Source organism: Trachurus japonicus, chromosome 23 (genome assembly GCF_045865225.1).
Source record: "Trachurus japonicus isolate A0001 chromosome 23, Traja_1.0".
Lineage (NCBI taxonomy): Eukaryota > Metazoa > Chordata > Actinopteri > Carangiformes > Carangidae > Trachurus > Trachurus japonicus.
Window position 1 is genome coordinate 499,352 of NC_140929.1, and position 27,245 is coordinate 526,596.

Consider the following 27,245-nt stretch of genomic DNA (forward strand, 5'->3'; position numbering starts at 1 on the left):
AATCCAATTTAAGATGACTGGCTGCTCTTGTTATTGTGTTATATTGTGTTTATACCTTTAATTGTCGGTGCAAGCTATTTTTAGAACGGTGGAGCAGAGCCGTGAGCTGCTCAGAGCTACGCTACGGAGGCTCATTATGGGATTTCTTGGTTTCCCTCATCATCAAACTCATCAAATACACAATCCAACAACTCCACAACGCTCTGGTGGACAAGTTGTGAGCTGCACATTCACCACGCTATGAGATAATAACACAACGTTACCACACAGAGTTGTTTTAGAGGGAAATACAGAGACTGATGATGAAAAACTGTCCCTGAAGGCAACGTGCATCAGTGGTTTTGCATGAATTTCCCTGTAAAACAACTCTGTGTGGTAACGTTGTGTTATTATCTCATAGCGTGGTGAATGTGCAGCTCACAACTTGTCCACCAGAGCGTTGTGGAGTTGTTATTCACCACGCTATGAGATAATAACACAACGTTACCACACAGAGTTGTTTTAGAGGGAAATTCATGCAAAACCGCAGGGACAGTTTTTCATCAACAGTCTCTGTATTTCCCTCTAAAACAATAGAGGCTAAGGCGATGCAGGGAGCAGGGAGATGGAGCTCCGGTGTGAGACACCGAGAGGCCAGACTACAGAGTTTGGTGAGGACTGACCAGGGCCGAGGGGTTGAGCAGGTCTGTGACTCCCAGCACCGTCAGAGTCCCGACCCGGGTCCTGATCTGGGAGCCGTTGTTGAGCTGGCTGAGCGACAGCGCCTGACCCTCGGCCAGGTGGAACTCCAAGTCCCTCTGAGACAGAGTCTGCAGGGACACGGGGACAGAGACAGAGACAGAGACAGACAGGTGAAAACCAGGGCAATCAGCACTGCAAAAACTCAAAATCTTTCCAAGAATATTTGTCTTATTTTTTGTCAAAATGTCTCACTTCTAGTCAAACTAATCTCTTTCCACTTAAAATAAGACTCATTACCTAAAAATTAACTTGTTTTTAGATCATTTTCACTTGTTTCAAACTAATTTTCACTTGAAATAAGTAGAAAAATCTGCCAGTGAAAGCTAGTTTTTTAATAAGAAAGAAAAACTTGCTCCACTATCAGATTTTTCTACTTATTTAAAGTGAATATCTGCTTGAAATAAGTAAAAAGTGTCTAAAAACAAGCTGCTTTTAATGTGATGAGTCTTATTTTATGTAGAATGAGATTTATTTTGACTAGAAATAAGACAAATATTCTTGGTAAGATTTTGAATTTTTGCAGTGAGCAGCATCTAGAATCATAGAATAAACTTTATTGTCCCACAGGGGAAATTTGTTACCACACTGCAAAAACTCAAATATCTTACCAAGAATATTTGTCTTATTTCTAGTCAAAATAAATCTCATTCTACTTAGAATAAGACTCATCACATTAAAAGCAGCTTGTTTTTAGACACTTTTTACTTTTTTCAAGCAGATTTTCACTTGAAATAAGTAGAAAAATCTGATAGTGGAGCAAGTTTTTCTTTCTTATTACAAGCACAAAAAACTTCCTTTCACTGGCAGATTTTTCTACTTATTTCAATTGAAAATTAGTTTGACTAAAATTGAGACATTGTGACAAGAAATAAGACAAATATTCTACGAAATAAGAAGAAAGATTTTGAGTTTTTGCAGTGCATGCACTTGAGTCCACAACAAATTTCCCCTGCAGGACAATAAAGTTTATTCCATTCTATTCTATTCTATCTGTTCTATCTGTGGCTATCTGTCACCTGGTTGCCGGGCAGGCCGTCGTTGTCGGGGACGAATAGCGTGGACCGGAGCGTCGGGTCGCTGAGACGCTTCACAAACTGTTTCCCCGACTCGGTCGACTCGGACAAGTTCAGGATTTGCTAAAAAAGAAAAGAAAACATGATGAGAAGTGACAGTGAGACGAGGCGACGGGGGCTCAGTGGGACTCAGGGCCGGCTCTAGGATTTTGGTGGCCCCCTAAACAAGGTTTTTGTTTGTGGCCCTGCACTCTAAGCACAAACACCAAATCACTGGTTAAAACTGAATACAGACGTGTTTATCCCTCTGAGGTCTGAGGACATTTTCTCAACTTTTACATATTTTCTTACATTGATCTTTTTAAGATACTTGCAGATGTAACAATACTCCAGTGTTTTATGTCTAAATATTAGAACCTCCGCTGTAAGCACACTAAGGCCAGTTTGTCCTAGAACACTGTAGAAAGAAATAATTTAGGACAAATGCTGGAAATTTGAGGTCTGCTTTTTGAAAAATGTCCAATCCCTTGTGAAAACACTCCTTCAGTCATGAGAATGAACTGTTTTGGTGCTTGAAATAGGATATGAATACAGTAATAGATACGTGTAGAAAACAAGTCTAAAATGACATTTTGTCAGATTGCTTTTTGAGCACAAATGTTGTCATTCTGCCGTTCTATTTTCACCAAATGTCTCAAATGTGAGATAAAAGAAGCTGAATATTGACTTCACATTCCATATAAAGCTCATAGCTGCACGTGCAGACCTCAGGATGTTTAAATGACTTGATGAACCCCGGTACCTTTCTGATCATGTGGCCCCCCACCTAACGGCTGTGGCCCTAAACAACCACATAGAGTGTTTATGCCAGCGGCCGGGCCTGACAGTGGGACTGGTCCGGGTTCGATGCTGTAAAAGCTCCAAAGGAAAGTAAAGTAACTCACGGTCAGGAAGTTGGAGAAAGTGGGCGTGGCTCTGAGCACATGCAGCAGGTTGCCCGTGCAGCTGAAGCCGTCGCCAACGAAGCCGGGACGACACTCACACTGGACCTCTGACACACACATCAACACACACATCAATACACACATCAATACACACATCACATCTGATCAATAAACACATCAGTCATAGCTACCTAGATATACGTATATTTTTTATAATTCAACGAACCATGTCAGACACATCTGTATAGATATATATATTTTTATATTTCAATGAATCATGTCAATTGCAACTTACTGTATAGATACATATATTTTTTTATAATTCAACGAATCATGTCAAGCACAACTGTATAGATTTATATTTTTATATTTCAATGAATCATGTTAATCGCAGCTATATAGATTATATATAGAATCATGTCCAACCCTGTAACTATGTAAATGTTATTTTCTTGTTATCTACGGGTCCTCTGTCTTTTTGGACTTTTCATGTTAACTGTTGTATTGTTTTGGGGACTACGGATGTAATTTAGCACATGTGCTAAATCCGGTGTATTTACTGTGGGTACTCTGGTACTCACTGTTCATTAATATGCACTGTCCCGACTAAATAAATTAATAAAGTAAAGTAAAGATCGATCATCGCGGCTCATTCAGGTGAAAGAAAACATCTGACATCTTGACCATTTTGTCCTCTACTGAATAGAATAGAATAGAATAGAATGCTTTATTGTCATTGTAAACAGTGAAACAACGAAATTAGTTTAAGATACCCAAACCATAGTGCAACAATATGACAAAATATAAGACAATAAATAGCCTATACATTTATATAAATCTAAAAGTACTGTCCCACACTTCAGTCCAGGAGGTGAAGGTAAGGCAGCTTCTAGTTGGTCGCCAACCACCAATAACTTATTGCTTCTTACTATTTATTATTGATATTTATATCCATTCGTTACAAATGCACTTTATTGCCGTGTCTTTGCTGCCTACATCGTGAACATCTTAAATGTTTTTACTGTGTGTGTCCTATGTTGTTTAAATGTGATGCCGAATGTCTGTTGCAACCAAATTGCCCTACAAGGGACATTTAATGTTACTTATGCTTTCCATTCATATCGCTGTTATTTCGAGCAAAAAAGAAAAGAAAAAATGTAACCCCCCCCCCCACCTTTCATCCTGTAGCAGAACGAGTCCCAGGTCTCGCTCAGGTTCTTGCGGACTCCGTAGTCCACGATGCCGACGTGTCCGAAGCCGCAGTTGGGGTTGGAGTAGGTGGTGGGGTAGGCCACCCGGGCCTGAGCCAACCAGCCGGCAGCACACATGTTCAGCCCCCCCTACAGGAAACACACAGCATTACACCTTTAAACACATGTTCAGCCCCCCTACAGGAAACACACAGCATTACACCTTTAAACACATGTTCAGCCCCCCCTACAGGAAACACACAGCATTACACCTTTAAACACATGTTCAGCCCCCCCTGCAGGAAACACACAGCATTACACCTTTAAACACATGTTCAGCCCCCCCTGCAGCAAAAACACAGCATTACACCTTTAAACACATGTTCAGCCCCCCCTGCAGCAAAAACACAGCATTACACCTTTAAACACACGTTCAGCCCCCCCTGCAGGAAACACACAGCATTACACCTTTAAACACATGTTCAGCCCCCCCTGCAGGAAACACACAGCATTACACCTTCATTGTAGCTACCAAATAAATGAAGTAGTGAATCTACCAAATAAATGAAGTAGTGAATCTACCAAATAAATGAAGTAGTGAATCTACCAAATAAATGAAGTAGTGAAGCTACCAAATAAATGCAGTAGTGACCGGTGTAGCTACCAAATAAATGAAGTAGTGAAGCTACCAAATAAATGAAGTAGTGAATCTACCAAATAAATGAAGTAGTGAAGCTACCAAATAAATGAAGTAGTGAAGCTACCAAATAAATGCAGTAGTGAATCTACCAAATAAATGAAGTAGTGAATCTACCAAATAAATGAAGTAGTGAAGCTACCAAATAAATGAAGTAGTGAATCTACCAAATAAATGCAGTAGTGAATCTACCAAATAAATGAAGTAGTGAATCTACCAAATAAATGAAGTAGTGAAGCTACCAAATAAATGAAGTAGTGAATCTACCAAATAAATGAAGTTGTGAATCTACCAAATAAATGAAGTAGTGAATCTACCAAATAAATGAAGTAGTGAAGCTACCAAATAAATGAAGTAGTGACCGGTGTAGCTACCAAATAAATGAAGTAGTGTAGCTACCAAATAAATGAAGTAGTGTAGCTACCAAATAAATGCAGTAGTGAATCTACCAAATAAATGAAGTAGTGAATCTACCAAATAAATGAAGTAGTGAAGCTACCAAATAAATGAAGTAGTGAATCTACCAAATAAATGCAGTAGTGAATCTACCAAATAAATGAAGTAGTGAATCTACCAAATAAATGAAGTAGTGAAGCTACCAAATAAATGAAGTAGTGAATCTACCAAATAAATGAAGTTGTGAATCTACCAAATAAATGAAGTAGTGAAGCTACCAAATAAATGAAGTAGTGAAGCTACCAAATAAATGAAGTAGTGAATCTACCAAATAAATGAAGTTGTGAATCTACCAAATAAATGAAGTAGTGAATCTACCAAATAAATGAAGTAGTGTAGCTACCAAATAAATGAAGTAGTGTAGCTACCAAATAAATGCAGTAGTGAATCTACCAAATAAATGAAGTAGTGAATCTACCAAATAAATGAAGTAGTGAAGCTACCAAATAAATGAAGTAGTGAATCTACCAAATAAATGCAGTAGTGAATCTACCAAATAAATGAAGTAGTGAAGCTACCAAATAAATGAAGTAGTGAATCTACCAAATAAATGAAGTAGTGAATCTACCAAATAAATGAAGTTGTGAATCTACCAAATAAATGAAGTAGTGAAGCTACCAAATAAATGAAGTAGTGAATCTACCAAATAAATGAAGTTGTGAATCTACCAAATAAATGAAGTAGTGAATCTACCAAATAAATGAAGTAGTGTAGCTACCAAATAAATGCAGTAGAGCAGCAGCCTCAATAAATGTGTCCGGTCGCGGCTTCTGGAAACGTTTTTTATTTGACCAGTGAGTCACTATATTGAATTCACTATATAGTGAGTAGGGAGGAGGGAATGAGGGAATGAGGGAGGGGTTTCAGACACAACCTCCGACTCTGACACGTAGGAGCCGCGGTGCGTTCACTGACCTGCTGAGCGTAGGACAGCTGAGTGTAGGAGGCCAAGCTGCCGCCCACGGCTGCACAGGCCAGCTGGGCCGAGGAGAAGTTCAGTCGGTACTGACCGAGGTCGGAGCGCAGGTGGAACACACCCAGAGTGGAGTCTACACACACACACACACACACACAGGAAATGAAGAGCAGAGGTTCAGTCGTTCATGTCTCTCTCTCTAACCATGTTTCCTTCCACAGGTCTTTATTCACATGAAGCAATATCAAATTAAAAACACCTGAATACGGTCGAGCTGTTTTATTTCTGGCTGTAGCGCTGCTGTTATTACGTCATTTTGTTAAGTTTTAATATGTTTTCATGTGAGAAAGTAGCTGTTTAGATCCCAATGTGCGGTGGGTTTATCCACATGAGGCTGTTTAGACGTTTGCGCCCATGTTTTTGGGAGAAGTGAAGCTCCACCTGTGGAGCAGATCAACGGCTCATCACGGAGACACCACCCGTCCAGAGAGCTGGTCAGCCGGCCAACCTCCGTCCTCATCCCGGGGGAGAAAACCATCGCTAATTAACTTTTTTAGAGGTTTACCACTGGGTAGTTACATTCTTTTTAGGAGATAAATGTTGGTCTCAGTGATGAAATCTAACAGCTGTATCAGTAGCATTAGTTAGTCTGAATGTAAAGTGAAGCTTCCTGTGTGTATTGGACAGAAGAGCAGCGCTGCCTCGAGGCTCTGGAGCCTACGGACACAAACCACCACATTTACATCAAGAAATACATGTTTTACTATCAACACATCAGTCTGCATTACATTTTATTTTATTTTATTAAGTTAACGTGGTTTTGAATACAGGATTTGTGGTAAAGCTCGTCACATCTGCTTATGTGAATGCTTATGTGAAAGCAGCAGAGATGACTGATGACGGATGTGACTGTTGAAGGGGCGTCCCAATTCGTAGGGGTTGACTTTCAACCTCTATGAATTGTAGCTCCGATTCAAGGGGCAAGGGTTAAGGGCTAGGGCTAGGGGTAGGGGTGAAAACTAGAATTGGAATTGGGCAAAAGATGAAAAACACAAACTATAAAATAATGAAATTCAATCTAAATCTCAGTCTCTTTCTACATTATGGCTCCTCCACCGACGTTATGCACATTCATGTTTTTATGAAAGTGAAGTGAAGTGAAGTGAAAGATGGAAACCCGGCGTCTCTCTCTCTCACCTTCGAAGTGCAGGTCGGTGCACCGGGCGTCCTGGTGACACTGTCCGTTGTCACGGAGACAGCGGCTGACGGGCAGCTGCTTGACATCACAGGTGAGTCCGTCTCCGACGAAGCCGTCCTTACAGCTGCACCTCCTCTTCCCCTTCACACACACACACACACACACACACACACACACACACACACACACACACACACACACACACACAGCTGTTACTCCAGTAAGAGTAAAAAAGTACATGCTTTTAAATGTACTTTAAGTAAAGATAAGAGTCAGAGTAAATGTCTTATTCTTCACATCAATGAATAACTCTAATATGGTAACACTTTACTGTAATAGGTATTGATCAGATTGACATAACAGCTGTCATAACCATCAATGAATACTTCTGACAGCTGTGGTTAAGTGTCATTCGGTAAGTTATGTCACTTTTGATGCAAAGTTGACATTGTTTGAGATGTTTTTGTTCTGACAACTTGACATCATTGTTAAAGTTTGTCCATTAGGTCTGCTATGACAGTTTAAATTGTCTTTATGTCAAGTTGTCAGAACAAAAACATCTCAAACAATGTCAACTTTGCATCAAAAGTGACATAACTTACTGAATGACACTTAACCACAGCTGTCAGAAGTATTCACTGATGGTTATGACAGCTGTTAAGTCAATCTGATGAACACCTATTACAGTAAAGTGTTACCATAATAGTTAGTAAATGAATGTAAGGAGCTTTTAACTCTTGTTAGTGAGAATGAACTCTTTGCTGCTCAGCTGCACTGATGTGCTGCTTTTAGGGGTTAGGGTTTCCTTCACAGACAAACACAGCTTGTGTCCAATAGGATTTTAGAAAAAGACCTGAAAGTAACCAGTACTTTTCAGCCTTCCTACTAATTAACTCCAGTAAAAGTAATTTGTATATTTGTATATGTATACATATATATATTTATTTTTCCCTGTCTCTGTTTAGTTTTTGTGTTGCTTTTTTTAAATTTTACTTTTGAAGAGTGTATATATGTTTGGGTACGTATAATCTCTTTTATTTCATTTTTTTATTTTCAAATGAATCCCCTTCATCCGTCTATTTTTCATCTTGAGATAAATAAGTTAATACAATTTAAATGACCCTTTAGATGTAAACATGTGCGTGTAAATGTGTAAATGTGTAAGATGTCTGTTGTGTCTGATGTGTTCTATTTTCAAAATGAGAAAAATCAATAAAAGAGAGTTGGAAAAAAATATTTGTCTTGTAAATGTCTTCAAGTAGAGTAATAAGTACCAAAGAAATCTAATACTCAAGTAAAGTACAAATCCTCTGGATATATAGGCTACTGAAGTACAGTACTTCCTCCTCACCGGCGCCGTCATGGTGCAGGCGGCGTGCTCGTGGCAGCCGCCGTTGTCCCCGGCGACGCAGGGGTCTATGGGATGGCAGCTGAAGCCGTCCCCGCTGTGTCCTCGGGGACAGACGCAGCTCACCGTCTCTCCGCTCTGGGAACATCTGGCCCCGCGGGCGCAGCCGCCGTTCCAGATGTTACACATGTCGGCCACTGAGGGGGCGGGGCCACAGCACAGTGACGTCATCGATTGATTTGATTGAAATTCTTTATTCAGTCACATCACACTATAGCAAACAGTATTGACAAAATAGTGACTGAAAAGGCAGAAGTATAATGCTGATATTAATGCCTGTCCTACATACCAATTTAAAGCAGAAGTAAGCGATCCGGTGGTTTTGGCTAATGCTGCGTTCCAGGCAGGCTTTTGAAACCGTAAATTACAGCTTCAAGTCACAACTTACGACTTTGTAGCGTTCCAGGCAACACACTCGTGTTTCTCCGACCTGTTTTACCGGTGAAAGTCACTATAACGGCCACTCGTAACTTCTGACCCGTGAACTCGTACCAGATCGAACTGGTACCACTTCACAGGTCGGAAAAACACCAGTTACGAGTTGCCTTGAACGCACCATAACAGTCCTCGTCCCTACGTCACCACATTCAGGCGCGTCCCTTGGCTGCACACACAGAGAGGACTGCCCCTTTATGCCGTTCTCTCTCCTCATTGGATAAAGGTTGTAGGATACAAGGAAAGTTTTCTCCTGGGCTCAGAGCAGAGCAGAGTGACTGACAGACCCGTGTTTCAGACCAAACACTCTATAGAAGTGATTGCTGTCGGAAGATACAACTATTTAAGACTTATATTAACACAAACATTCACCTCACTTCTGCTTTAAGAACAAAATTCTTATTTTCAAGTGCAGCCTGAAGGGGAAGGGGGAGGGGGAGGGGAGGGCTACAAGTGAAAACAAGGTTAATAAATTATACAGAAATTCTATATAATACGATACAATATAATACAATACAATAAAACAGTTGATCAACAGGGCAGGACAAGAGGCCTGTTAGCTATAAGAGCAGCAGTCGACTGTGATTTGTAGCAGATGTTGTTTGAAGACGGAGAGAGGTGAAGACAGAAAGTTTAAGGTGTTTTGTAAACTTTTGTGTGTGTGTGTTTACCTGTGCAGGTGAACCCGTCTCCCTCGTAGAAGGGACGACAGACGCAGGTGTTGTTGTCCTTGCAGACGGCTTTAGGAGAACAGGACGGAGAACACCTCAACACCTCACCTGGAGGGGGGGGGGGGGGGGGGGGGGGTCATAGCTGGGTTTCATTCTCAGGTTTCCTCAAAATAAAAGTGAAGTTTCTAAAAAGTCCAGTTTCTATTTGCAGCTGTTTCCACTGAAAGTTGTTTTGTGAATGAGCCGTAACTCTGGTAAAGTCCAGTCTCGTGATATCCCATAATTCTCTTATATTCCCGTCCCGCAAGACTTCACTTTGAGGAAGACGATCGTAAATGGTAAATGGTAAATGGTCTTGTATTTATATAGCGCTTTACTATACCTGAACGATACCCAAAGCGCTTTACAGTACATCACATTCACCCATTCACACACACATTCACACACTGATGGCGGAAGCTGCCATGCAAGGCGCGAACCACGACCCATCAGGAGCAAGGTGGGTAAGGTGTCTTGCCCAAGGACACTACGGCAGCAACCGGGACAGAGCGGGATTCGAACCGCCAACCCTCTGATCATTGGACGACCCGCTCTACCACCTGAGCCACTGCCGCCCCCAAGCGTCTTGTGTTTCCATGGTGATGGGACAGTGATCTCAGCTGCTGCTGTCATTGTTTTAACAGAAGACGAAGGAAAAGCCCTTATGTATATTATATAAAATATGAATTATTATCATTATATATTATTTACTATATATATTATTATCATATATACATATTTTATGTGTGGCAGTGATTTCTGGGAGAGGATGTGAACGAGGATTTCACAGACATCCATAACACCAACTCTCTCCCTGTTTTCAAAACAAAACTCAGAACCCACCCCAACATCCCATCATTTTTATTCATTGTTGTACATTTAATATTTGCTCTTTTTTATTTTTTATTTTTAATAAATGTATGTTTCTTGTGTTTGGATGTTGTTTATTGATGATTTTATCTGATGCACTCCTTTGTAAAGTGTCATTGAGCGGCTTTAAAGGCGCTTTCTAAATAAAATGGATACGTTCAATCCCGTGTGACGTTCTCCAACCTAAATAAGTGTTTCCATCACAACTTTTATATCGATACGTCTGAAAAAGAAACACCTCATGAGAGATTAAAATGTTTTAGTGATATTTGAGAGGTTTATTGAAATGTAGTAGTTTCAATTCGCAGGTTTTTATTGCGATATTTAAGTTAAGTTAAGTTAAGTTTATTGTTGTCATTGCATAAAACATATACAACGAAATTTCGTTCAGCTTTCAGCAAAGAACTTCAAACAACGACATAGTGCAAAGTGTCAGTGTATAATTGAGTATTTCACATATAAAGAGCAAAGTGTCATCGTCGTCAAAATAATAATTATGTATCAACATTAAAAACATTGCGTGTTACTCACTCAGCTGGACGTCGCAGCGCTCGCCGCCCCACCCGTCCTCACAGAGACACGCGCCGGTCCCTCGCCGCCCGTCGTCACATGACCCGTGTTCTGAGCAGTTACAGGCTGAGACAGGACGACACGGCGGCGGTGGTTAGCTCTTAGCTCCGCCCACAGGTCACATGACATCATGACATCACCACACAGAAACACACACTGCAAAAACTCTACATCTTTCCAAGAATATTTGTCTTATTTCTTGTCAAAATGTCTCATTTCTAGTCAAAACTAATCTCTTTCCACTTAAAATAAGACTCATCACCTAAAAATGAACTTGTATTTAGATAAATTTCACTTGTTTCAGACTAATTTTCACTTGAAATAAGTAGAAAAATCTGCCAGTGAAAGCAGGTTTTTTGTGTTTGTAATAAGAAAGAAAAACTTGCTCCACTATCAGATTTTTCTACTTATTTCAAGTGAAAATCTGCTTGAAAGAAGTAAAAAGTGTCTAAAAACAAGCTGCTTTTAAAGCAGAAGTAAGCGATATTTTTGTGTTAATCTAAGTCTTAAATAGTTGTATCTTCCGACAGCAATCACTTCTATAGAGTGTTTGGTCTGAAACACGGGTCTGTCAGTCACTCTGCTCTGCTCTGAGCCCAGGAGAAAACTTTCCTTGTATCCTACAACCTTTATCCAATGAGGAGAGAGAACGGCATAAAGGGGCAGTCCTCTCTGTGTGTGCAGCCAAGGGATGCGCCTGAATGTGGTGACGTCGGGACGAGGACTGTTATGGTGCGTTCAAGGCAACCCGTAACTGGTGTTTTTCCGACCTGTGAAGTGGTACCAGTTCGATCTGGTACGAGTTCACGGGTCAGAAGTTACGAGTGGCCGTTATAGTGACTTTCACAGGTAAAACAGGTCGGAGAAACACGAGTGTGTTGCCTGGAACGCTACAAAGTCGTAAGTCGTGACTTGAAGCTGTAATTTACGATTTCAAAAGCCTGACTGGAACGCAGCATTAGCCAAAACCACCGGATCACTTACTTCTGCTTTAATGTGATGAGTCTTATTTTAAGTAGAATGAGATTTGTTTTGACCAGAAGTGACATTTTGACTAAAAATAAGACAAATATTCTTGGTCAGACATTAGATTTTTTGCAGTGCAGACAGGAAGCAGCTTGTACCTTTACAGGTCGGTCCGTGGAAGCCGGCGCTGCAGAGCTCACAGGCCACGCCCCCGAAGCCCGCGGCGCAGCTGCAGGTGCCGTTGCCGAGGTGACCGTCATCGCATTTACCACGGTTACTGCAGGGAGCGCCGACGCCACCGGGGCACACTGGACACACACACACACACACACACACACACACACACAGGTGAACCAATCAGTGATGCCATAGTTGCACTGCAAAAACTCAAAATCTTTCCAAGAATATTTGTCTTATTTCTTGTCAAAATGTCTCATTTCTAGTCCAAACTAATCTCTTTCCACTTAAAATAAGACTCATCACCTAAAAATGAACTTGTTTTTAGATCATTTTCACTTGTTTCAAACTCATTTTCACTTGAAATAAGTAGAAAAATCTGCCAGTGAAAGCAAGTTTTTTGTGCTTGTAATAAGAAAGAAAAACTTGCCAATAAAGATGTCTATCTATCTATAGTGGAGCAACATACAAAGATGAGATTCAGATTTTTCTACTTATTTCAAGTGAAAATCTGCTTGAAAGAAGTAAAAAGTGTCTAAAAACAAGCTGCTTTTAATGTGATGAGTCTTGACTAGAAATAAGACAAATATTCTTGGTGAGATATTTCAGTTTTTTTTTCAGTGTGTGTGAGTCTCACCCAGACAGTCCCGTCCGTGGTAACCGTGGCAACACTTGGGCTGCCAGAAGTGGACGGCGCAGACGCTGCGACAGCCGGAGTTCTTAGCGACGAACATGGAGGGAAGGTCGCACTTCTGCATCTCCTGCACATACACACACACACACACACACACACACACACACACATGGTCACACCTGAGGAGGAAGAACGCGGCGATGACCTCACGGCGATGACCTCACCTTGAGCTTGGACCCTCGGGGACAACGAGACGCTGACGACGTGCACAGACCACAGCTCATCTACCACAGAGAAACAAACAGACACTGAAAAACTAAAGTCTGAGTTTTACACCAAAACCTCAATAACCTGTGTTCCCTGAACGCACCACAGTAGACAGGCTGTTTTCAAAACTGCATACTACTGTACTGTATACTACACACTGCATTAGTATGTACTGTATACTACATATTGAATGTAGGATTCAGTATACTACTTCAGCAGACTAACACCGTTCACACCGCAGTAACAGTATACAATAGGGGTGGGTATTGCCAAGGACCTCACGATACGATACACATCACAATACTTGAGTCACGATACGATATGATATTGCGATATCCACATTTTGCGATATATTGCGATATTCTACATAGTTCACTGAAAAATGTAAAAGGCATTATGCATCTTAAAATCTGAGCTGTATGTACATCAGATGATAGTGATAATTCATGGGACAAACTGAGTCAAAACAACGTAATTTAAATGATCCGTGCCATTTTATTGTAACTATACAAGCGCAAGTTACAACAACATGTTTGCATGAACAACAACACACTGTCTGAGGCAGCAGCACAGTGACACCTCGCGGAGCAGAGGTGCGGAAGTTGTACTGGATTTACGTCTGAAACATGATTTATTATTTGAAAAAATCGATATATCGAAATATCAATATATAGATATTCGAATTTTGAATATCGATATCGTATCACGATACAAAATATCGCGATATATTGCCGTATCGATATTTTGGCCCACCCCTAGTATACAAGTTTCCCAGAATGCATTTCACAGCAACCGGTAGCAGTATCTGTAAAACAGGCTAAAAGCTGTTTTATTTCCCGCTCTAGCGCTGTTATTATGTAACTTTATTAAGTTTTAATATGTTTTCATGTGAGAAAGTAACTGTTTAGATCCCAAATCTACGGCCAGTTGATCCAAACGACGGCTGTTTAGAAGTTTGCTCCGATGTTTTTCAGAGAAGTGAAGCTCTGCAGCGACCGGGACATCACAGAGGCAGCAGCCGGTCTGCAGAGCTGCTCGGCCGGCCAACCTCCGTCCTCATCCCGGGGGAGAAAACCATCGCTGATTAACTTACCCACAGGTTTTTAGAGGTTTACCACTGGCTGGTTAAGTTATTTCTAGGAGATAAATGTTGGTCTCAGTGATGAAATCTAACAGCTGTATCAGTAGCATTAGTTAGTCTGAATGTAAAGTGAAGCTTCCTGTGTGTATTGGACAGAAGAGCAGCGCTGCCTCGGGGCTCTGGAGCCTAACGTTACGTACAGAAATCACCACATTTACAAAAAATAAATAAATATTTTACAATGAACCGATCAGTCTGCATTAAGTTTTATTTTATTAAACGGTACACGGCTACACTACCGTCTTTGGTTACGGTTAGACGTCAGGGGAGCATTGCATTGTGGGATACAGGACACAATGTAGACTGGTCAGATACATTTCCCGAATCAGTACGACATCCAGGAAGTTTTCTCATACTGCAGATTTAGCTTTTGTTTGCATACTGCATACTTTATATTACATTTTGGCCAAATCAGTACGTACTAGCAGTATAGTATGCGGTTTAGAATACAGCCAGTATGGTTCTCTAATGTTCCCTGAACGCCTCACACAATATCAGTAGACAGATGGTTCACTAATTTTCCTCAGTACCTTCTGCAGTTGCGACAGCTTCAGCAGATGCTGGTATATATACTAGGGCTGGGCCGATATGCTTTTGTGCCGATTTGATTCTCTAACAATTTTTGGGTCCCGATTCGATTTAAATTGCGATTCTGATTAAACAAGTATTGCGATTCGATTTTACCAAGTATTGCGATTTTATATTTCAATTATTGTGATTTTCTGTCCTTAAACAAGAGCAGGTTGAACCAAACACTTGACAATACGAATATTTACAGAAAACAATACACACATCTACGGAAGCCGAGAACGGCCAGGTCCGTATACATTTTTTTTATTACCGTTTTCTCGTGATAACGACTTATTATTTCGTTATCTCGAGATAACAAAGTCTGTTTTCTCGTGATAACGAATTAATTTATTTCGTTATCTCGAGATAACAAAGACCGTTTTCTCGTGATAACGAAATAATCATAGAATGTGTCGTTGACATGGTTGCCTAGCAACAGAAGGCTACTGTTCAGCTCGAGCTTGGGGCAGTTAACTTTTCTACTCTAGCCTACTCACTGGTGTGATTATTGTCCACACCAGCTGTCAACAATAACTTACCAGTAAGTTACACGTTAGTTTGTATAACGTCACTGTGCTGGGTTTATTTAAGGGGCTACCGGCCGGTGGTCCCATCTATCCTGTTTCAGCTAAGCTAACGTTAGCTACTGGCTGCTGCTGCTGTCAGAAATCACAGCCTTATCTCGAACCATCAGACACCTGTTGCCTGCGACCACTGACATGTAGGCTAATGTTAATTTGGCAAGACAGCAGTGTTCATGAGCTTTATCTGAGCAGCAACTAGCTAACATTACCTTAGCTGAAGCTGCCATAACGTAGTCTACTCTCATGTGTTTATGCTAACCTGTAGCCCCTTAAATAAGCCCAGCTCAGTAAACAAACTAACGTTAAGTGTAACTTACCGGGTACTTCATTGTTGACAGCTCCTCAGAGCAGACTAACGTTAGTGGCAGCTCTTGAAGGCTGAAATCAGGATGATGTGATCACATTAATCAGCTCACTGATTTGAGTTCTACACATGGTTTTGGGCAATTATCCCACGAAAAACATCTCTTCTGTTACGTTAGATCTGTAGATGTGTAGTGTTTCCAACAGACTCGCTTTAGTAGCCTCCTCCTGCTACGAACATACAGCGGCTAACCAGCTGCTACCATGGATGTATTATATAAACCGTCTTTGATTATATTAACCCCGTAAACAGAAGCGATTGCACCGGGGAAACATGTTGCTAGGCAACCATGTCAACGACACATTCTATGATTATTTCGTTATCACGAGAAAACGGTCTTTGTTATCTCGAGATAACGAAATAAATTAATTCGTTATCACGAGAAAACGGACTTTGTTATCTCGAGATAACGAAATAATAAGTCGTTATCACGAGAAAACGATTATAAAAAAAATATTATGGACGTGGCCGTTCTCGGCTTCCGTACACATCACATCAGTTTGTCTGTTGTGTTCGTTTGTTCACATAGATATCTGTGAACAAACGAACACAACAGGCCGGTTTGACTTTGTCGAGTGTAATGGCACAGAAAGAATACATGATCGTACAATAAAGATTGGTCTTCCCAAAAAATAAAATAAAATAAAATAAAATAATTAAAATTGAAAAAAAATCGCAATTAACATAAAAATCGCAACCCTAATATAGTATATGAACAGCAGGGGGCGCTGTAGAGGGGCAGAGTGACGATCATTTACCTGGAGGTCAAAGGTCGTCTGTGTATCGCAGCGTCCTCCCAGACTGGGCGGAGTCAGCAGGCAGTCGATGCCGTAGGCGATGCCGCCGGTAAAGACCAGGTGTCTCTGAACGACTCGACACTTCCCTTCGTTCACGAAGATTTCTCCCTGTTCAAAGACAGCGTGTTAATCACAGCGTCGCCTCCTCGTCTCGCGCTCCGGCGTCTGAGTGTCGTACTCACGATGTCGTCGACGCCGCCGCAGCTGAAGGAGAGGGAGGAGCCCTGCAGCGTCCGAGCAGAGTCATGGTGGACGAGGCCTTCAGCGTAAATCTGAAAGTTCACAATCAACAGGACGTTCGTTTCAGTGTTTCCCAGGTTGCTCAAACACATTTCTTAAAACAACAAACAACAACAAAACTGTAAACAGCTGGTATTTAGACAAATTAACGACACACTGCTGATCTAAACGGCTACTTTCTCACCTAAACATGTTTGAAATGTGGATAAAGTGATATATTTACAGAGTTTAGAGCTAAAATGAAATCAGCTTCTGACTCGGGTAGGAGGCAGGCTAACACTACCCATACACTTCCAGTGTTTGAGCTAAGCTAATTAGCGACTTTAGGTAGGAGGCAGACTAACACTACCCATACACTTCCAGTGTTTGAGCTAAGCTAATTAGCGACTTTAGGTAGGAGGCAGGCTAACACTACCCATACACTTCCAGTGTTTGAGCTAAGCTAATTAGCGACTTTAGGTAGGAGGCAGGCTAACACTACCCATACACTTCCAGTGTTTGAGCTAAGCTAATTAGCGACTTTAGGTAGGAGGCAGGCTAACACTACCCATACACTTCCAGTGTTTGAGCTAAGCTAATTAGCGACTTTAGGTGGAGGCAGGCTAACACTACCTATACACTTCCAGTGTTTGAGCTAAGCTAATTACGGGCGATACGGCTCTATCTCCCTTGTTACTGCACGCACAGTGGAAAGGATGGTGTCTATCTGCTGGTCATGGACTCTGGAGTGAGGCAAGACATGAAAACATTTTTTTTGGCGTATCCCTTTAAGTGTTTTATCCACTGTAACATGATGAGCTCAGGTGAGGCTGCGTCACCTTCTGAGCCAGGATGACGTGGTACTTCAGGTATTCCAGCAGCTGAGCTCGGTTGTCCGGGTGGAACAGGAAGTCCTTCTGCTCCTGAGGCAGAGTCGCCATGGCGACGTCGGAGGGCAGGAAGACCGTCACCGGCTGGTGCATCCCATCATTCACCTGGTCCATCACACCTGTGTCCTGAAACACAGCAACACATCAGTGGGTCTGAGGGAACATCTGGAGGGAACATCTGGAGCACTGCAAAAACTCAAAATCTTACCAAGAATATTTGTCTTATTTCTTGTCAAAATGTCTCATTTCTAGTCAAAACTAATCTCTTTCCACTTAAAATAAGACTCATCACCTAAATATTAACTTGTTTTTAGATCATTTTCACTTGTTTCAAACTAATTTTCACTTGAAATAAGTAGAAAAATCTGCCAGTTTTTTGTGTTTGCGATAAGAAAGAAAAACTTGCTCCACTATCAGATTTTTCTACTTATTTCAAGTGAAAATCTGCTTGAAAGAAGTAAAAAGTGTCTAAAAACAAGCTACGTATTAATGTGATGAGTCTTATTTTAAGTAGAATTAGATTTGTTCTGGCTAGAAATGACATTTTGACTAGAAATAAGACAAATATTCTTGGTAAGATTTTGAGTTTTTTGCAGTGAGGGAACATCTTACCTGGAGGAGTTTGAAGAAGGTTTGGTATCCGTGACGTTTGGCCACATCAGTCAGGTTCATCTGGAGAAAACAAGTCAGGTCAGATCAATACACGATCAGGGATTAAACACCGATCAATCCACAGATGAGTCATTGTATCCAGGGTGCAAAATCCCAGTTTTTTGGAAATCAGACAGGGAGCGTTGTAAAAGGTTTGACAGCAGAACTTGAAGGATTAAAACCTGGGTGGACAACCTGGTCAACTAGCTGCTGGAAAGCTACAGGGGACAAAACCCCTTTCTGGGGTCATTCTGCTGGAGAAATGATGTAAATGCAAATATTTAGGTACTACAATGGCATAAATAGTCATACAACTATAACATTTGGCAGAGAGTATCTTGACACATAGGGGGAGGCAGGAAAAAAAGATTCTGGGGTTTGTTGCAACTCGATTTTAAGATATCACCCTCAACATCCCAAAAAAGACAAAAAAAAAGTACTGTTCGCCTGACAAATTCTCAAGAAAATTATTATTTTTCAGCACTTTATGGAGAATATCTATGCCTAACATGTATATAGAAAACTTCCTTAATTCATAAGCTTCCATTTGAGTCCCAGATAGCCTTTCTATCTCCAAAGCTCCACTTGCTGTGGCCAACGGTCTCCTCTATCGCTCTGTTAACATGGAGTTTTTCACAATAGGTGTTGCATTGTTTGGAGGCAGCCTGTAGCTTTCCAGTAGCTAGTAGAAAGGCTATCTGGGACTCAAATGGAAGCTTATGAATTAAGGAAGTTTTCTATATACATGTTAGGCATAGATATTCTCCATAAAGTGCTGAAAAATAATAATTTCCATGAGAATTTGTCAGGCGAACAGTACTTTTTTTTGGTCTTTTTTGGGATGTTGAGGGTGATATCTTAAAATCGAGTTACAACAAACCCCAGAATCTTTTTTTCCTGCCTCCCCCTATGTGTCAAGATACTCTCTGCCAAATGTTATAGTTGTATGACTATTTATGCCATTGTAGTACCTAAATATTTGCATTTACATCATTTCTCCAGCAGAATGACCCCAGAAAGGGGTTTTGTCCCCTGTAGCTTTCCAGCAGCTAGTTGACCGGGTTGTCCACCCAGGTTTTAATCCTTCAAGTTCTGCTGTCAAACCTTTTACAACGCTCCCTGTCTGATTTTTTGCTTTGCCCCCTGGGTATTGATGAGTCATTGATGAGTCGTTGATGAGTCATTGATGACTGACAGCGACTTCCGGCTCGTCCAGGTCTGGAGGAAGGAGGATCTGGTTGATTTCGTGGAAGATGCCGTTGCTGGCGACGTTGTGGCTGTAGGTCACGTTGGCCTCGTTGATGAAGATGTGGCCCTGAAAACAAAAAACAAAACAGTTTCACTCGTCACTTCGTTTACATCAACTTCTTCAACAACACAGTGAACGTCTGTGCTGTGATTGGTCACCTGGTTGGAGCTGGTCGTCAGGACGACCCCGGACAGAGCCGTGAGGTTTCGGGGTCGACTCAGGTCGGCGGGAAGCAGCGTGTGACACATCACGATGTGGTTGCGCATGATGGAGGCGAAGCGCTCTTTGCTTTTGTTCTTCCTCAGAGACTTCATCTGACGACACAAACAAACAGCAGCTGTGAGGAAACAACTAACACACCGGTGGTATAGTCTATGTGATACTCAGGTAGGCTATTATACTATATACTCTATATACCAGTGGTGTAGTCTGTGATACTCAGGTTTACTCAGTCTGCAAAAACTCAATATCTTACCAAGAATATTTGTCTTATTTCTAGTCAAAATGTCATTTCTAGTCCAAACAAATCAAATTATACTCAAAATAAGACTCATCACATAAACATTTGCTTGTTTTTAGACACTTTTTACTTCTTTCAAGCAGATTTTCACTTGAAATAAGTAGAAAAATCTGGAGTGGAGCAAGTTTTTCTTTCTTATTACAAGCACAAAAAACTTTTTGATTTTTCTACTTATTTCAAGTGAAAATTAGTTTGAAACAAGTGAAAATGATCTAAAAACAAGTTATTTTAAGTGGAAAGAGATTAGTTTTGACTAGAAATGTGACATTTTGACAAGAAATAAGACAAATATTCTTGGAAAGATTTTGAGTTTTTGCAGTGTGAATGTCAATGGTTCTCAAAGTGGGAGAGTTGACAGGGTTCAAGGCCGTCCACAACTTTTTATTGACATTTTACTACTTTTTCTAGAATTTCTTTGATAAATTTTACCAGTTTCTTCTAAAATTTTTAAAACCATTTTTTCTGAGAAATGTTGCCAGATTTTTCTAAAAAATAAAAAGCAACATTTTACCACTTTTTTCTAATAAATTTTAAACTTTTTTGTTTATTTTTTTGTGAGAATTTTTTTACCACTTTCGTCTAGAAATGTTTCAACTTTTTTGGAGAAATTGTACCACTTTTTTTTCCAGGAATTTCTCTATAATCTTTTAAAAATGTAGCTACGCCTAATTTAAACGTATATTGATTGTTTGTGTATTTCTGGTGTTTTGTCCAATGGGGGTCCGTGGTCTAGTTTGTGTCAATTTTGGGTCCTTGATGTAAAAAAGTTTGCGAACCAGCGTCTATGTGATACAAGTATGAACAGTTTACCACATAAAAAGCAGTTTACCCACTACACAACATTAGACTACACCACTGCGACACACTTCACCTTGGCGGCGGTGATGCTGTCGGGCTTGAAGGCGGCCATGGACGGGGCGAAGACGGTGAACGGGCCGCGTCCCTTCAGAGAAATGTCCACGATCTGAAACAGAGATTTAACATGTGTTACAGCTTTTATTAACTGTTAAGACACATTTCTTGAAACCTTCCATCCACTACATTCACAAAACCTCTGACTCTTCCTGCAAAACCAAAACAGTTAAAACTGGGGTCAAATCCAAACACTGACAGATCAGATCCCGAGTCAATCAAAATGAAAAACACCACTGAACCGTCTGAATACACACAACACAGAAAAAACACAATGATAGGATCATAAAGCTGTAGAAATAATCTTTAGTGTTCAGAATAGGGAAATGCTTTTTGCAAAACAAAACAAAACTGTTTAGCACTTGTAGTAAAAAATAAAAATCACATTACAACTACAAAAGTGCAGCATACAGTAAAAGCACAAATTCTATCGTCATGGTTTTCTGTATGTAAAGGGAAACGGGTGTTTTATTTTGTGAAAGTAACCGGAAGTGCGTTGGTCACAACGGCTAGCTTGAGTAGCGCCGAATTCGTCGGAACAAAATTGTAAACAGCTGGTATTTAGACAAATTAACGACACACTGCTGATCTAAACGGCTACTTTCTCACCTAAACATGTTTGAAATGTGGATAAAGTGATATATTTACAGAGTTTAGAGCTAAAATGAAATCAGCTTCTGACTCGGGTAGGAGGCAGGCTAACACTACCCATACACTTCCAGCGTTTGAGCTAAGCTAATTAGAGACTTTAGGTGGAGGCAGGCTAACACTACCCATACACTTCCAGCGTTTGAGCTAAGCTAATTAGCGACTTTAGGTGGAGGCAGGCTAACACTACCCATACACTTCCAGTGTTTGAGCTAAGCTAATTAGCGACTTTAGGTAGGAGGCAGGCTAACACTACCTATACACTTCCAGTGTTTGAGCTAAGCTAATTAGCGACTTTAGGTAGGAGGCAGGCTAACACTACCTATACACTTCCAGTGTTTGAGCTAAGCTAATTAGCAACTTTAGGTAGGAGGCAGGCTAACACTACCCATACACTTCCAGTGTTTGAGCTAAGCTAATTAACGACTTTAGGTGGAGGCAGGCTAACACTACCCATACACTTCCAGTGTTTGAGCTAAGCTAATTAGCGACTTTAGGTGGAGGCAGGCTAACACTACCCATACACTTCCAGTGTTTGAGCTAAGCTAATTAGCGACTTTAGGTGGAGGCAGGCTAACACTACCCATACACTTCCAGCGTTTGAGCTAAGCTAATTAGAGACTTTAGGTGGAGGCAGGCTAACACTACCCATACACTTCCAGCGTTTGAGCTAAGCTAATTAGAGACTTTAGGTGGAGGCAGGCTAACACTACCCATACACTTCCAGCGTTTGAGCTAAGCTAATTAGCGACTTTAGGTGGAGGCAGGCTAACACTACCTATACACTTCCAGTGTTTGAGCTAAGCTAATTAGCGACTTTAGGTGGAGGCAGGCTAACACTACCTATACACTTCCAGCGTTTGAGCTAAGCTAATTAGTGACTTTAGGTGGAGGCAGGCTAACACTACCTATACACTTCCAGTGTTTGAGCTAAGCTAATTAGCGACTTTAGGTGGAGGCAGGCTAACACTACCTATACACTTCCATTGTTTGAGCTAAGCTAATTAGTGACTTTAGGTAGGAGGCAGGCTAACACTACCTATACACTTCCAGCGTTTGAGCTAAGCTAATTAGCGACTTTAGGTAGGAGGCAGGCTAACACTACCCATACACTTCTAGTGTTTGAGCTAAGCTAATTAGCGACTTTAGGTGAAGGCAGGTTAACACTACCCATACACTTCCAGTGTTTGAGCTAAGCTAATTACGGCGATACGGCTCTATCTCCCTTGTTACTGCACGCACAGTGGAAAGGATGGTGTCTATCTGCTGGTCATGGACTCGGGAGTGAGGCAAGACACGAAAAAAAAAATATTGGCGTATCCCTTTAAGGTTCTGACAAAAGGGCGACCAATTCAATAAATGGGTTCTGACAGCAGGGTTCAGTGTTTTACTAGTTGAGAGAAACTGAACGGTGTTTGACCTTTGACCTGCAGGGGGCGACAGAGATGCCTCGTCACTCACCATCAGAGACAGGTAGAAGTCCCTCAGACTCCTGGTCAGCATCTCCTGCAGAGAGTGAGGTCAGAGGTCAGAGGTCAGTGGTCAGTGGTCGGACATACGTAGTGACGTAGTGTAGTCATGGTTACGGCTGCTCACCCTCGCCACGGTGCCTCGGCAGACGAGTCCGTCTCCCAGGAAGTCTTTGAAGCAGCTGCAGGTGCGAACGCCCGGGCCGGTCATGTTGCAGCGGGCGAACTGGTGGCAGCCGCCGTTCTTCTGCAAACACCCGGGGAAGAAGCTTCAGTTAGCTCTGTCAGCGCCCGATCCGTACCCGGAACACCATCCGTACCCGGAACACCATCCGTACCCGGAACACCATTGCGCCCTTCCCCCTTTCTTTAAAGAGGAACTAAACCCCTAAACCACTTTTTTCTGCTGAAAACAAATGTATTTGGGTGTGAAGTAGTGTTGTCGGTTGATTCTGGTCCAACTTTTGACATTTTAGTCAAAATATTGGTGTATTTTGTAGTAAAAATGTAGAGTGACTGCCCTCTATGGGTTGAAACACGGCTATTACAATCGAATGTTTCTATTGGCTGAGATGGAGGCAGATGACGGTTTGGAGGCAGCTTTCGTCACCGGCCACCAGCTCCCCGACCAATCAGCACCGGCTGCTGCCTGCCGCTAACGGTTGCTAGGCACTCTAGCTGCTCTGCTGCGGCTAACGGCTGCTAACAGCTGCCTGGATGGGAATCGTTAGTGCGGCCGGCGCTAACGAGCCGTTAACGAGCTAACGAGCCGTTAACGAGCTAACGAGCCGGCGGATCAGCTGTAGATGCTGTGTCACGGCTCTGGCGTCCTCTCCTAGTAGTGTCCGCGCTACTAGTGCTGTTAGAGTAGCTCGTTAGTAGCTCGTTAGCGCTAGCAGAAGTGTCGATATGTGTTTATTACTTTTTTTTTCTCTTTTGTGTGATTTCGCAGGTGTGAATGGGGTGCGGGGGGGGGGATCGGAGAGTGCTCCTGGAGTCCCGCCCATAATCAAGGCATTTTTTGAATTTCAAGCTTAGAGCACGTCATCCAAAACTGAGGAGTTTAGTTGCTCTTTAAGTTTACGGGGCAGACACGGCGGATATGCATGAAAACAGAGACGTTCTTTGGGAAAAACACAAGCACGTCGCAACAAATTTGCCTCTGTCTGTTCTATGGAAAAAATGAGGGGGGAGGGTGAGTGCTGCAGAGGCCAAGGGAAAAAAGGTGAAAAAAATGTGTAGAAGAGCTCAAGGTGCTCTTCAAGGGAAAATAAGTGACAATAAACTGAGGAAAAAACTGACTAACTGACTGTCTAAGGATGGTGGTGCAGTCAAAAAAACACACACCCCTGATGAAGACAGCGTCGAAACGCATTGGGTCCTTTTTTATTTATTATTAAAAAATCTCTGCTAAGCCATGAGTGCCTCAGGAAGCTCCTTTTTTTGACTGCACCACCCTCCTTAGACATTCAATTTATTCCCTCTGTTCTGTATCTGATTAAATTAAATGTAATGTGACCGATCAGTTAATTGTAAAACATTTATTTATTGATGTTAAATGTGGTGATTTCTGCTACTCTGACTAGCTCCTCCTGAAGCTTCACTTTTCATTTACACAAACTAATCAATGAGACCATAAATCAATCTGCTCCTTTCTCCACCAGCGTGACGACGTAGTCTGACCGGTCGATCACAGGTTCGATCCCCTCAGCCGGCCGGCTGCTGCCTCTGAGATGAGCCGAGCAGCGAGCTAACGTTAGCTCCCGGTAGCTGCTCCCTGTAGCTCTGCACTTCTCCCAAAACGTCGGAGCAAACTTCCAAACAGACGTCAGTTGGATAAACTGACCACAGATCAGGACTCTAAACTGTCACTCGCATAAAAAAATATTTATAATTAATAAAGTGACGTTTTAACAACGCTACGGCGACTTTTAGCTGCTCTACCGCTAGGCTAGCAGTTAGCATTGCTGCTAGGCTAGCAGTTAGCATTGGTGGCACATGCACAGAAGCGTCTGGAACGGATCTTGTTCCGGGTACGGATCGGGCACCGACAAGCACTTCACGCTACCGTCTTATACTGTCGCAGTGATGTCATCATCATCTTCAGGTGCCATCAGGCGTCATGTGACAGGAAGTAACCGCACTCACCTTGCGACACAAGTTGATCATCTCGCAGGTGTTTCCATCGCCTGAGTAACCATCACTGCAGGCACAGGACGTCTGCAAGGACAACAACCGTCAGCGCCAGGCGGGAACAGGTGGGAACAGGTAGGAACAGGTGGGAACAAGGCGGGAACAGGAGGGAACAGGTGGGAACAAGGCGGGAACAGGAGGGAACAGGTGGGAACAGGTGGGAACAGGTAGGAACGGGTGGGAACGGGTGAGAACAGGTGGGAACAGGTAGGAACAGGTGGGAATGGGTGGGAGCAGGAAGGAACAGGTGGGAACAAGGCGGGAACAGGAGGGAACAGGTGGGAATGGGTGGGAACAGGAGGGAACAGGAGGGAACAGGTGGGAATGGGCGGGAACAAGGCGGGAAGAGGAGGGAACAGGCGAGAAAAGGCGGGAACAAGGCAGGAACAAGGCGAGAAAAGGCGAGAAAAGGCGGGAACAAGGCGAGAAAAGGCGGGAACAAGGCAAGAAAAGGCGAGAAAAGGCGGGAACAAGGCGAGAAAAGGCGAGAAAAGGCGGGAATAAGGCGGGAACAGGCGAGAAAAGGCGGGAACAAGGCGAGAAAAGGCGGGAACAAGGCGAGAAAAGGCGGGAACAAGGCAAGAAAAGGCGAGAAAAGGCGGGAACAAGGCGAGAAAAGGCGGGAATAAGGCGGGAACAGGCGAGAAAAGGCGGGAACAAGGCGAGAACAGGCGAGAAAAGGCGGGAACAAGGCGGGAAAAGGCGAGAAAAGGCGGGAACAAGGCGGGAACAGGCGAGAAAAGGCGGGAACAAGGCGGGAACAAGGCGGGAAAAGGCGAGAAAAGGCGGGGACAAGGCGGGAAAAGGCGAGAACAAGGCGGGAACAAGGCGGGAACAAGGCAAGAAAAGGCGAGAAAAGGCGGGAACAAGGCGAGAAAATGCGGGAACAAGGCGAGAAAAGCCAGGGAACAAGGCGAGAAAAGGCGAGAAAAGGCGGGAACAAGGCGGGAACAGGCGAGAAAAGGCGAGAACAAGGCGGGAACAGGCGAGAAAAGGCGGGAACAAGGCGGGAAAAGGCGAGAAAAGGCGGGAACAAGGCGGGAAAAGGCGAGAAAAGGCGGGAACAAGGCGAGAAAAGACGAGAACAAGACGGGAACAGGCGAGAAAAGGCGGGAACAAGCGAGAAAAGGCGGGAACAAGGCGAGAAAAGCCAGGGAACAAGGCGAGAAAAGGCGAGAAAAGGCGGGAACAAGGCGGGAACAGGCGAGAAAAGGCGAGAACAAGGCGGGAAGAGGCGAGAAAAGGCGGGAACAAGGCGGGAAAAGGCGATAAAAGGCGGGAACAAGGCGGGAAAAGGCGAGAAAAGGCGGGAACAAGGCGAGAAAAGACGAGAACAAGGCGGGAACAGGCGAGAAAAGGCGGGAACAAGGCGGGTACAGGCGAGAAAAGGCGGGAACAAGGCGGGAACAAGCGAGAAAAGGCGGGAACAAGGCGGGAACAGGCGAGAAAGGAATGGAAACATTAGCTTTTACTTTGTTTGGTCCAACGTGGATGCACTCTGCGTTGGCATGGCAACCTCCGTTTCCCGTCAGACAGGGATTTATACCTGCGGTTGGGACACACCACTGATATTATGACTCTGTTGTTGTAATGATGTGTTGTGATGTGGTTGTGATGTTGCCGGGGCTGACCGTCACCACACTGAGACTGACTCAGGTTCACCTACCGACACACACGAGTCCGTCTCCGTGGTAACCGCTGTTACACACACACTCTCTGCGTCCGGGTAGAGTGCGTTTACACACAGCGTACAGGCTGCAGGACCCGTTGTCCTCCGCACACGCGTCCCTTGCTGCAGATGGCGACGACATCATCATCATCATCATCGACATCATCATCATCATCA

General features: G+C 42.7%; 1 protein-coding gene across 1 annotated transcript in view; it reads right to left on the bottom strand.

Annotated features, from left to right (window-relative positions):
* stab2 (stabilin 2) overlaps positions 1-27,245 on the bottom strand; it is a 93,768-nt gene that overhangs the window by 3,905 nt on the left and 62,618 nt on the right. The window contains exons 41-64 of the mRNA XM_085769422.1: positions 27,066-27,191; positions 26,872-26,945; positions 25,355-25,426; positions 23,334-23,453; positions 23,199-23,243; positions 21,049-21,141; positions 19,816-19,971; positions 19,604-19,723; positions 18,370-18,429; positions 17,707-17,883; positions 16,831-16,920; positions 16,610-16,756; positions 13,150-13,209; positions 12,929-13,052; positions 12,273-12,422; positions 11,110-11,214; positions 9,670-9,777; positions 8,507-8,700; positions 7,155-7,296; positions 5,957-6,090; positions 3,873-4,038; positions 2,699-2,805; positions 1,758-1,877; positions 663-809 (exon numbers count right to left, since the gene is read on the bottom strand). Of these exons, the coding sequence (XP_085625548.1) occupies positions 663-809; positions 1,758-1,877; positions 2,699-2,805; positions 3,873-4,038; positions 5,957-6,090; positions 7,155-7,296; positions 8,507-8,700; positions 9,670-9,777; positions 11,110-11,214; positions 12,273-12,422; positions 12,929-13,052; positions 13,150-13,209; positions 16,610-16,756; positions 16,831-16,920; positions 17,707-17,883; positions 18,370-18,429; positions 19,604-19,723; positions 19,816-19,971; positions 21,049-21,141; positions 23,199-23,243; positions 23,334-23,453; positions 25,355-25,426; positions 26,872-26,945; positions 27,066-27,191 (2,837 nt within the window). The remainder of the gene's footprint in view (positions 1-662; positions 810-1,757; positions 1,878-2,698; positions 2,806-3,872; positions 4,039-5,956; positions 6,091-7,154; positions 7,297-8,506; positions 8,701-9,669; positions 9,778-11,109; positions 11,215-12,272; positions 12,423-12,928; positions 13,053-13,149; positions 13,210-16,609; positions 16,757-16,830; positions 16,921-17,706; positions 17,884-18,369; positions 18,430-19,603; positions 19,724-19,815; positions 19,972-21,048; positions 21,142-23,198; positions 23,244-23,333; positions 23,454-25,354; positions 25,427-26,871; positions 26,946-27,065; positions 27,192-27,245) is intronic.